At 42.9% G+C, this 12,881-nt stretch overlaps 1 protein-coding gene across 19 annotated transcripts in view; it reads left to right on the top strand.

The window, feature by feature from the left end:
• LOC122540755 (rho GTPase-activating protein 32) overlaps positions 1-12,881 on the top strand; it is a 591,094-nt gene that overhangs the window by 420,552 nt on the left and 157,661 nt on the right. For all 19 annotated transcript variants that reach the window (XM_087976520.1, XM_087976515.1, XM_087976502.1 and 16 more), the window contains one exon: positions 6,828-6,950. In XM_087976520.1, coding sequence (XP_087832646.1) covers positions 6,828-6,950 — 123 coding nt within the window. The remainder of the gene's footprint in view (positions 1-6,827; positions 6,951-12,881) is intronic.

The following is a 12,881-nucleotide window of genomic DNA, read 5'->3' as shown; positions in this document are numbered from 1 at the left end:
GAACTACCAAGGTGGTGACATAATGGCAGGCAGTCAAGAAAAGGTCAACATTGACACTTGATTCCTTGAACTCTCAGAGCACTAGTATGAACGTGGGCAAAGAAACCCCTCAATTGTCACATACCACCCCGCATCAGTTGATGTTGTTGAAACCCAGTACCAAAAATAGAATGTTCTCTGTGTGGGAGACTACAGTGCCGACTTCTGAACTGTTTTGGTGCTGCTTCTGACTGACCCTAATCAGGCCTGAAGGATGCAAAATTTAAAAAACAAACAGTTTGTGATACTTGTGCCACAATAGTGCCAGGGTGATCATTTCCACCAGTTGAGAACCTAACCATCTCCCCTTATTCTGTGAGTCTGACTCGCTTACTATCAACATTCTGCACATTGCCATTTACCAGAAACTGAACTGGATCAGCTTTTAAATTCTGTGGCTACAAGAGTTAGTTAGAGGCAAGGAATCCTGCGGCACATAACCTACCCCCTGATTCCTCAAATCCTGTCCACCATCTACAAGGCAAAGGTCTGGTGTATAATAGAGTACTCCCAACTCACCTGAACTCTACAGTTCCATAGAGGTGTGCAGCACAGAAACAGACCCATCAGTCCAACTCGTTCACGTCAACCAGATATCCTAACCTAATCTAGTCCCATTTGCCAGCATTTGGCCCATATCCCTCTAAACCATTCCTATTTGTACAGCCTTCCGGATACCTTTTAAATGTTGTAATTGCATTAGCATCTACCACTTCATAATCCACGATAAAGCAGCCTACTTGGTTGGCACCGCATCCACGAATATCCACTCCTTCCATTACCAGTGCTCAGTAGCAATAGTGTTTGTTAAGGCTCCTTAGACATTATCTTCCACACCTGCGACCACTACTACCTAGAAGGGCAGAGGCAGCAGGGAACAAGAAGTTTCTCTCCAAATGCTTACCATCGTGGCTTGGCAATAAATCTGTGTTCTTCACTGTTGTTGCATCAAGATCCTGATATTCTCTTCTTAACAGCTTTGTGGGTGTACCTAACTAAATGGAATGAATGATGACAGTACATATCACTTTCTCAAAGACAGCTAGGGATGGGCAATAAATGCTGGCCTGGCCAGGGAAGCCGACATTCCAGAAATGAATACGTATATTGAAGGTGATTGCCTGACTGGGTTTGTGGCAGGTTTTGAAAGAACTAATATAAAGTGAAAACCAATGAACCTCAAAGTCCCTAAGTGATTATTGTGGAGATGGAGACCTGTTTTCATACAAAAGATATCTTCTAGTGTGTCGTGTGGCTCAAAGTCTGCCATCCATTAGTGATTTAGTTAAGCTGAGTTCTTAAATCTGAACAAATATAGGACTGCATAGATATGAGGGATGAATTGGTTTAGATAAATTTAGAAGCTAGAAAACTGAAGGGGAAATTACACGCGATATGACTGTCATAAAGCTAAGCTACCATCTTTAATCTTCTCAACGTCTCTGCTGATTTGAACACTCTTCATCATGGAACTGGCCTCCAGTATCTCTCATTGTCCAGATGCATTGTTCATTGCTGTCGCCTGATAACCCCAAGCACCTGCATTGGCATAATCAAAAATATGACATCAGTTCAGAGTTATTCATTCATTCACACTATGTGGGCATCGCTGGCTAGGCCAGCGCTTATTGCCCAGAGGAATATGTATGCTGAAAACACCTAGTTCTACCTCACTGTCATCTTCTTGAATCCATTACAGTTGTTAACTTATCAGTTTGCTGTTTGGATATCCAGCAATGGCTAAGCAGAAATTTCCTGCACGTATATATAAAAATAAGAGATGACCAAAGTCTTCGATCACTGCAAACTCTATTCAGTAGCTGCGGTCTTTATTCCTCTCTCTGGCAACTAACCTGACAAACTTGCTTGCAAACTTGGTGTCACATTGGATCCCAAGATGACTTTTCAAATCACTAAAATGTAAATTTGTCCTTTGATACAAGGGTTCAACATCACTCTTGCTTGATCTCATCTGTTGCTAAAGCCCGTATCCATACTTTTGCTATCTCTGGACTTTTGACTATTCCAATATATTTGTGGCATTCTACCATATGTTAACCTTTCCTGACCCAAGCCAACTTTGTTCACCAATTCTCCTGTGCATGCTGATCTACATTGGCTTCTGGTCAAGCAGCACCTGGATTTGAACATTTTCATCCTTGCTCTCTCATGATCCTACAGTTCTCTGAAATAGCTGCACTCATCAACTTGTGGCTCTTTAGCATTCTGATTTTAATTGCTTGCCCCTGGCAGCCTTGCCTTCAGGTGTCTGCCCTTAGCTCTATCTGTCCACTTTGCATTTAAAATTCTTTAAAATCTTAAATCCTCCTTTTTTTCCCAGTCTATTTACCATCTAACCTAATATTACCTAATATTTTGTTTTGTTTTGTTTTGTTTTATTCCATTCCTGTGAATGTGTATGTATGGTTTCTTAAATTTATGGTGATATATAAGTACTTGGAGACATTGAGATCTACAGCACAGTAAAGGGCCCTCATGCCTTTTTATCCGTGCCAATCAGAAATACCCACCTAACTAAATCTGTTTTCCACCATTTGGCCCATCACCTTGTATGCCTTGGCATCGCAGGTGTACATCTAAATATTTCTTCAATGCTGTGATGGTTTCTGCCTCTACCACCCTCACAGGCATTGTGTTCCAGATTCCCACCACCCTCTGGATGAAAACATTATTCCTCATATCTCCTCTAAACCTTCTGCCCCTTAGCTTAAATCCTTTCATCCTTTTACCCTATCTATGCCCCTCATAATTTTATACATCTCAATCGATTCCCCTCTGCTGTAAAGAAAGCGACAGCAGTCTACCTAATCTCTCTCTGTCATTGCCCTCTGCACCCTCTCTTATATGTCCTTCCTATAATGTGGATTCCAGAACTGCACACAGTACTCTAGCTATACACTTTTGTGTAACTCTCCCGTTTTTGTTGTTCTTGTTAACGTGAGGCACTATGAGCAATCTTCAGAAAAATTGTATTTCTACTGCAATCAGTAACCTGATGGCACTGACCATTGCCATCAAGCTAGAGGGCAACACATTTCTGTGGCCAGCAGTGAAAAATTAGAATGGTATGTCACCTTGCTGGTGCCAGGATAAAGGAGGTCTCGGAGAGAGTGCAGAATGTTCTCAAAGGAGAGGGGGACCGGCAGGAGGTCATTGTCCACATTGGAACCAACGACAAAGGAAGCGAAAAGGATGGGATTCTCAAGGGAGAATATAGAAAGTTGGGCAGGAATTTAATAAGGAGGTCCTCGAAGGTAGTAATGTCTAGATTCCTCCCGGTTCTATGAGCTAGTGAGGGTAGGAATAGATGAATGCGTGGCTGAGGAGCTGGGAGGTTTCACATTTTCGGATCATTGGAATCTCTTCTGGGGTAGTAGTGACCTGTACAAGAAGGATAGATTGCACCTGAATTGGAAGGAGACTAATATACTGGCAGAGAGATTGCGAGAGCTGCTTGGGAAGATTTAAACTAGTAAGGTGGAGGTGGGGTGTGATGCAGGGAAATAGTGAGGAAAGACATCAATCTGAAACTGATACTTTTGGGAAAAGGAGCAAGTCAAACAGTCAGGGCAGGAAGTAACAAAGCAGAGAACTAGGTAGGACTAATAAATTAAACTGCATTTACTTCAATGTAAGAGGCCTGACAGGGATGACAGATGAACTCAGGGCATGGTTAGGAACATGGGACTGGGATATCATTAGCAATTACAGAAACGTAGCTCAGGGATAGACAGGACTGGCAGCTTAATGCTTCAGGATACAAATGCCACAGGAAGGATAGAAAGGAGGGGAAGTGGTGTTTTTAATAAGGGATAGCATTACAGCAGTACTTAGGGAGAATATTTCTGGGAATACATCCAGGGAAGTTATCTGGTGGAACTGAGAAATAAGAAACGGATGATCACCTTATTGGGATTGTATTAAAGACCCCCTAGTAGTCAGCAGGAAATTGAGAAACAAATTTGAATGGAGCTTTCAGTTATCTGGAAGAATAGTAGGATGGTTATGGTAGGGGATTTTAACTTTCCAAACATAGACTGAGACTGCCGTGGTGTTAAAGGTTGAGATGGAGAGGAATTTGTTAGGTGTGGACAGGAAAATTTTCTGATTCAGTATGTGGATGTACTGACCCTAAAAAGTGCAAAACTTGACCTACTCTTGGGAAATAAGGCAGGGCAGGTGACTGAGGTGTCAGTGAGGGAGTACTTTGGAACCAGCAACCATAATTCTACTAGTTTTAAAATATTGAAGGATGGATAATCTTGACGGTATTAGGCAAGAACTTTCAAAAGCTGTTTGGGGGCAGATGGGCTTGCAGGTAAAAGGGATGGCTGGAAAATGAGAAGCCTTTAAAAATGAATTAACGAGGGTCCAGAGAGAGTATATCCTCTGGGTGAAAAGAAAGGCTGATAAGTGTCGAGAATGCTAGACGGCGAAATAAATTGAGATAAGAAAAATAAGGAAGCATATGTCAGGTATAGACAGGAGAGATCGAGAGAATCCTTAGCAGAGTATAAAGGCCGTAAGAGTATACTTAAGAGGGAAATCAGGAGGGCAAAAAGGGGACATCAAAGGGGTAACTTTGGCAAATAGAATTAAGGAGCATCCAAAGGGTTTTTACAAATACATTAAGAACAAAAGGTAAGGAGAGAATAGGGCACCTCAAAGATCAGCAAGGCAGCCTGTGTGAAGCCGCAGGAGATGGAGGAGATACTAAATGAGTATTTTGCATCACTGTTTACTGTGGAAAAGGACATGAAAAATATAGAATGTAGGGAAATAGATGGTGACGTCTTGAAAAATGTGCACACTACAGACGACAAGGTTTTGGATGTCTTGAAATGCATTAAAGTGGATAAATTCCCAGGACCTGATCAGGTGTACCCTCGAACTCTCAGGGAAGCTTGGAAAGTGATTGCTGGGCCCCTTGCTGAGGTATTTGTATCATCGATAGTCACAGGTGACTGGAGGTTGGCTAATATAGAGTAGACAGTCAGAAACTTTTTCCCCGGGTACAACAGTGTGTTACAAGGGGACATAAATTTAAGGTGAAGGGTGGAAGGTATAGGGGAGATGTCAGGGGTGGGTTCTTTACCCAGAGAGTGGTGGGGGCATGGAATGCGCTGCCTGTGGGAGTGGCAGAGTCAGAATCATTGGTGACCTTTAAGCGGCAATTGGATAGGTACATGGATGGGTGCTTAAGCTAGGACAAATGTTCGGTACAACATCGTGGGCCGAAGGGCCTGTTCTGTGCTGTATTGTTCTATGTTCTATAATATGGCACCCCTATTTAAGAAAGGTGGTAAAGACAAGCCAGGGAATTATAGACCAGCTAGCCTGACGTTGGTGGTGGGCAAGTTGTTGGAGGGAATCCTGAGGGTCAGGATTTACGTGTATTTGGAAAGGCAAGGACTGATTAGGGATAGTCAGCATAGCTCTGTGCATGGGAAATCATGTCTCACTTGATTGCGTTTTTTTGAAGAAGTAACAAAGAGGATTGATGAATGTAGAGTGATAGACATGATCTATATGCACTTCAGTAAGGCGTTCGACAAGGTTCCCCATGGGAGACTGATTAGTAAGGTTAGATCTCATGGGACACAGGGAGAACTAGCCGTTTGGATACAGAACTGGCTCGAAGGTAGAAGGCAGTGGGTGTGGTGGAGTGTTGCTTTTCAAACTGGAGGCTTATGACCAGTGGAGTGCCACAAGGATTGGTACTGGGTCCACTACTTTTCAACATTTATATAAATGATTTGAATGTGAACATAGGAGGTATAGTTAGTAAGTTTGCAGATGACACCAAAATTGAAGTGTTAGTGGACAGCAAAAAAGGTTACCTCCGAATACAACAGGATCTTGGATCAAATGAACCAATGGGCTAAGAAGTGGCAGATGGAGTTTAATTTAGATAAATATGAGGTGCTGCATTTTGGGAAAGCAAATCTTAGCAGGACCTATGCATCTAATGGTAAGGTCCTAGGGAGTGTTGCTGAGCGAAGTGACCTTGGAGAGCAGGTTCATTGTTCCTTGAAAGTGGAATCACAGGTAGATAGAATAGTGAAGAAGGCATTTGGTATGCTTTCCTTTATTGGTCAGAGCATTGAGGACTTGGGAGGTCATGTTGCAGCTGTACAGGACATTGGTTCGGCCACTTTTGGAATGTTGCATGCAGTTCTAGTCTCCTTCTAATTGGAACCATGTTGTGAAACTTGAAAGGGTTTAGAAAAGATTTACAAGGATATTTCCAGGATTGGAGGATTTGAGCAAAAGCAGAGGCTAAGTTGGCTGGGGCTGTTTTCCCTGGAGCGTCAGAGACTGATGAGTGACCTTATAGAGGTTTATAAAATCATGAGGGAGCAACCTTTTCATGCAGAGGGTTGTGCATGTATGGAATGAGCTGCCAGAGGAAATAGTAGAGGCTGGTACAGTTGCAGCATTTAAAAGACATCTGGATGGATATATGAATAGGAAAGGTTTAGAGGATTATGGCCAAGTGCTGGCAAATGGGACTAGATTAGGTTAGGATACCTGGTCAGCATGAAAGAGTTGGACCAAAGGTTCTGTTTCCATGCTGTACGTCTCTATGGCTCTGTGACTTTTGATCCTAAAGAAAGACACTCTAATTTTCTTTGGGAGCATCTGCAATTATGTTTGGACTGTGCTGCATGTGTTCTGAGGTAAAGTGTTCTCATCTTTAAATAGTTTGCAAGTTTGTAGCCTCTCTTCCTACCTATAATAACTGACTGTGCTGCATCTCCTCACAGATAGATAACAAAGGGAACCACCTACTTGTGCACGAAGAGTCCTCCATCAATGTTCCTGCCATTGCTGCTGCACATGTGATCAAGCGATATATTGCCCAGGCTGCAGATGAATTGTCCTTTGAAGTAAGTTGCCATCTTATTACAAGTCAAAACCAGTTGGAGAGAATGGAGGAAAAGTGTGATTATTCTCTTTCGTTTTAAATTCCTCCAATATCTGCCATGTCTTCGAGAAATGCTGCCATATTTTAATAGCATCATCTGCTCCAGTTAACCTTTTCCAACTGACCAGTCTTTATATTAACTTTCAACAGAGCTGATCAGTTGTAAAGAAAACAAAGAATCCTGACATTGATTCTGTCCTAATTATTGTCCCTAAATACATGCATTTGAGCAAATGTCACTGGAGTAGTGATAAGTTGTTGAGCTGTCCCCTTATGGCAATATACCAGTTGGTGCCCCATATGGGGTTATAATGAACTCGGCTTCAGCTGGGAGTTGTTGACTAGTTTTGCTCAGTTGTACTTGTCTTAGTCAACTGAGCTTCAGGACGCTCTACATGTTGCTCTAATGGACTTCAAGAGCCAAAACTTTATTTATTAGGGTATTTCAAATTCAAAATAACTATCAGGTTGGCAGATATAATATTAAAATTTCAGTTTTCTCAAATGTCCAGTGATTTTTGCAAAATTTGGGGTTTCCATTTGGACTGTTCCATACCTGGAAAAGCCTTTACCATGAAGGTTTAGTGAGCTGATTGTGGCATAACAAATACTGACATCTGGGCCTAGCATCTTTCAGTGGCACATTCAGAACCAAATTGTATTTATGGGAGTGAATGTGAGCTCAGATACAAGCATGGAGCATAGAACAGTACAACACAGTACAGGCCCTTAGGCCCTTGACGTTGTGCTGACCTTTTATCCTACTTTAAGATCAACCTAACCTACATACTCTTCATTTTACTAGCATCCATGTGCCTATCCAAGAGTCGCTTAAATATCTCTAATGTATCTGACTCTACTACCATTGCTGGCAGTGCATTCCACACACCCACCATTGTCTGTGTAAAGAACCTACCTCTGACATCGCCCCTAAACCTTTCTCCAGTCACCTTAAAATGATGCCCCTTCATGTTTGCCGTTTCTGCCCTGGGAAGAAAGTCTCTGGCTGTCCATTCCATTTATGCCTCTCATCATCTTCTACACCTCTATCAAGTCACCTCTTGTCCTTCTTTGCTCCAATGAGAAAAGCCCCAGCTCCCTCAATCTTTTTTCATAAGACATCCCCTCCAGTCCAGACAGCATCGTGGTAAATCTCCTCTGCACCCTCTCTAAAGCTTCCACATCCTTCCTATAATGAGGCTTCCAGAACTGAGCACAATATTCCAAGTGTGGTCTAACCAGGGTTTTGTAGCGCTCCAGCATAACCTTTCAGCTCTTAAACTTCATCCCCCTACAAATGAAAGCCAACACACCATACTCCTCTTCAACAGCCCTCTCAATTTGGGGGGCAACTTTGAGGGATCTATGGGCGTTGACCCCAAGATCTCTCTGTTCCTCCAAACTGCCAAGAATCCTGCCTTTAACCCTACAATCTGCATTCAAATTCAACCTTCCAAAATGAGTCATTGCACACTTTTCCAGGTTGAACTCCATTTGCTACTTTTCAGACCAGTTCTGCGTCCTGTCAATGTCCCATTGCAACCTACAACAGCCCTCCACATGATCCACAACTCCTCCAAACTTTGTGTCATCGGCAGACTTACTAGCTCACCCTTCCACTTTCTCATCCAAGTCATTTATAAAAATCACAAAGAGCAGAGGTCCCTGAACAGATCCCTGTGGACAACCAATGGTCACCAAGCTCCAGGCTGAATACTTTACATTTACCAACACCCTCTGTCTTCTATCGGCCAATCAATTCTGTATCCACACAGCCAAAATCCCCTGTATCCCATGCCTCCTTACTTTCTGAATAAGCATGGGCAACCTTATCAATATAAAAAATTATACAAGAGAGACGGTTTGCACCTTAATAGGTTGGGGACCAGCATTCTGGCAGCCAGGTTTGCTACTGCAACACAGCTATGTTTAAACTAAGTAGCGGAGGGGAGGGGACAAACTGGATGTTTAAGAAGGAAATTGAAGGGAAAGTTAGAACAAGGAAAGTCAAGAAAGACAACTGTATCAATGAAGCAGAAAACTCAAAAAGGGATCATGCTGTAAGGTTGAGTGAAATAGGAGTTGATGGGAAGGGTGAGGGCAGTAACAAATTAAAAATACTATGCTTGAATGCACGAAGCATTAGAAATAAGATGGATGAGCTTGAGGGTCTGTTGGAAATTGGCAGATACGATATTGTGGGGATAACTGAGACATGGCTTCAAGTGGACACGGCCTGGGAAATGAATATTCAAGGCTACACATGCTATCGTGAGGACAGACTGACAGGCAGAGGGGGTGGGGTGGCCGTGTTGGTAAGGGATGATATTCAGTCCCTTGCGCGGGGAGGACCTAGAATCAGGGGATGTAGAGTCAGTGTGGATAGAGCTGAGAAATTCTAAGGGTAAAAAGACCCTCTTGGGAGTTATCTACAGGCCCCCAAACAGTAGTCTAGTTGTCGGATGTAAGTTTAATCAGGAGCTGAAATTGGCCTGAGCAAAGATGTCACTACAGTTGTTGTGGGGGATTTTAACATGCAGGTAGACTGGGAGAATCAGGATGGTATTGGATCTCAAGAAAGAGACTTTGTGGAGTGCCTCAGAGATGGATTCTTAGAACAGCTGGTGCTGGAGCCTACCAGGGAGAAGGCAATTCTGGATCTGGTATTATGCAACGAACCAGAATTGATCAGGGACCTTGAAGTGAAGGAGCCATTGAGAAATAGTGACCATAATACAATAAGTTTCAATCTGCAATTTGAGAGGGAGAGGGTACAATCGGAAGTGAAAATATTTCTGTTGAATAAAGGGAACTATGGAGCTATGAGGGAGGAGCTGGCCAAAGTTCAATGGTGCAATACCTTAGCAGGGATGACAGTGGAGGAACAATGGCAGATATTTCTGTGTATAATGCAGAAGATGCAGGATCAGTTCATTCCAAAAAGGAAGAAAAATCCTAGGAGGAGGCATGGCTGTGGCCGTGGCTGACAAGGGAAGTTAAGAAACATATAAAGTTAAAAGAGATAAAGTATAACAAAGCAAAGATAAGTGGGAAAACGGAGGACTGGGAAGCTTTTAAAGAACAACAGAGGATTACTAAGAAGGAAATATGCAGAGAAAAAAATGAGTACGAAGGTAAACTGGCCAAAAATATAAAGGAGGATAGTAAAAACTTTTTTAGGTATGTGAAAGGCAAAAAAATGGTTAAGACTAAAATTCCCCTTGAAGACAGAAACGGGGAATATATTATGGGGAACAAAGAAATGGCAGAAGAATTGAATTGGTACTTCAGATCTGTGTTCACTGGGGAAGATACAAGCAATCTCCCTGAGTTAACAGTGGCTGAAGGACCTGAACTTAAGGGAATTTATATTTGCCAGGAATTGGTGTTGGAGAAACTGTTAGGTCTGAAGGTTGATAAATCCCCAGGGCCTGATGGTCTACATCCCAGGGTACTGAAGGAGGTGGCTCGAGAAATCGTGGATGCATTGGTGATTATTTTCCAGAGTTCGATAGATTCCTGCGGATTGGAGGGTGGTTAATGTTGTACCACATTTTAAGAAAGGTGGGAGAGAGAAAGCAGGAATTATAGACCAGTTAGTCTGACCTCAGTGGTGGGAAAGATGCTGGAGTCTGTTATAAAGGATGAAATTATGACACATTTGGATAGTAGTAACAGGGTAGGTCAGAGTCAGCATGGATTTATGAAGGGAAAATCATGCTTGACTAATCTTCTGGAATTTTTTGAGGATGTAACTCTGAAGATGGATGAGGGAGATCCAGCAGATGTAGTGTACCTGGACTTTCAGAAAGCTTTTGATAAGGTCTCACATAGGTTAGTGAGCAAAATTAGGGCGCATGGTATTGGGGGCAAAGTACTAACTTGGATTGAAAGTTGGTTGGCTGACAGGAAACAAAGAGTAGTGATAAACGGCTCCATTTCGGAATGGCAGGCAGTGACCAGTGGGGTACCACAGGAATCAGTGCTGAGACCGCAGCTTTTTACAATATATATTAATGATATAGAAGATGGTATTAGTAATAACATTAGCAAATTTGCTGATGATACTAAGCTGGGTGACAGGGTGAAATGTGAGGAGGATGACCTGGACAGGTTACGTGAGTGGTCAGATGCATGGCAGATGCAGTTTAATGTGGATAAATGTATGGTTATCCACTTTGGTGGCAAGAACAGGAAGGCAGATTACTACCTAAATGGAATCAATTTAGGTAAAGGGGCAGGAGAAAGAGATCTGGGTGTTCTTGTACACCAGTCAATGAAGGTAAGCATGCAGGTACAGCAGGTAGTGAAGAAGGCTAATAGCATGCTGGCCTTCATAACAAGAGGGATTGAGTATAGAAGCAAAGAAGTTCTTCTGGAGCTGTACAGGGTCCTGGTGAGACCACACCTGGAGTATTGTGTGGAGTTCTGGTCTCCAAATTTGAGGAAAGACATTCTGGCTATTGAGGGAGTGAAGTGTAGGTTCACGAGGTCAATTCCTGGAATGGCGGGACTACCTTACACTGAAAGACTGGAGTGACTGGGCTTGTATACCCTTGAGTTTAGAAGGATGAGAGGGGAGCTGATTGAGACATATAAGATTATTAAAGGATTGGACACTTTGGAGACAGGAAACATGTTTCCGCTGATAGGTGAGTGCCAAACCAGAGGACACAGCTTAAAAATATGGGGGGTAGACCATTTAGGACAGAGATGAGGAGAAACTTCTTCACCCAGAGAGTGGTGGCTGTGTGGAATGCTCTGCCCCAGAGGTCAGTGGAGGCCCAGTCTCTGGATTCATTTAGGAAAGAGTTGGATAGTGCGCTCAAGGATAGTGGAATCAAGGGTTATGGAGATAAGGCAGGAACAGGATACTGATTAAGGATGATCAGCCATTATCATATTGAATGGTGGTGCAGGCTCGAAGGGCATAATGGCCTAATCCTACACCTATTGTCTATTGCCTTGCTAAAATCTATGCACAGCTACCCCACATCTACTGCTCTGCCTTCATCCATGTGTTTTGTCACATCCTCAAAGAATTCAATAAGGCTTGTGAGACACGGCCTGCCCTTCTCAAAGTCATGCTGATTACCTCTAATCAAACTATAGTTTTCCATATCCTGTCTCTCAGAATCCTCTCCAATAATTTGCCCACCATCGATATAAGACTGACTGGTCTGTCATTCCTAGAGTTATCCCTATTCCCTTTCTTGAGCAAAGGAATAACATTTGCCACACTCCAATCATCTGTACTACTACAGTCGACAGTGAGGATGCAACGATCAGCGCCAAAGGGCAGCAATATCTTCCCTTGCTTCCTCTAGTAACCTTAGGTCTATCCTGTCTGGCCCAGGAGACTTCTCTATCCTCTTTTTTTCAAAATTTCCACTACATCCTCCTTCTTAACATCAACCTGCTTGAGCATCTCAGCCTGTTCCATGCTGTCCTCACTAACGACAAAGTCCCTCTCACTAACGACAAAGTCCCTCTCACTAATGAGTACTGAAGCAAAGTATTCATTAAGGATCTCCCCTATATACTTCTGACTCCAGGCACAAGTTCCCTCCACTATCCCTGATCGGCCCTACCGTTACTCTGGCCGTCCTCTTGTTCCTCTCATAAGTGTAGAATGCCGTGCAGTTTTCCTTAATCCTACCTATCAAGGCTTTTGCATGACCCCTTCTCGCTTTCCTAAGTTCATTCTTCAGTTCCTTCCTAGCTACCTTGTAACCCTGTAGAACACAGTCTCATCCGAGCTTCCTCATTCTTAAGTAAGCTTCCTTCTCCCTCTTGACTAGATGTTCCACATCTCTTGTCATCCAAGGTTCAGTCACCTTACCATCCCTTCCTTGCCTCTGTGGGACAAACCTATCCAGCACTCACAGCAAAT

The sequence above is a fragment of the Chiloscyllium plagiosum genome, unplaced genomic scaffold (assembly GCF_037043375.1).
Source record: "Chiloscyllium plagiosum isolate Xiang-an unplaced genomic scaffold, Cpla_swu_hap1 HiC_scaffold_29, whole genome shotgun sequence".
In the NCBI taxonomy this organism is placed as follows: Eukaryota; Metazoa; Chordata; class Chondrichthyes; order Orectolobiformes; family Hemiscylliidae; genus Chiloscyllium; species Chiloscyllium plagiosum.
This window is presented reverse-complemented; position numbering and strand designations above follow the sequence as displayed.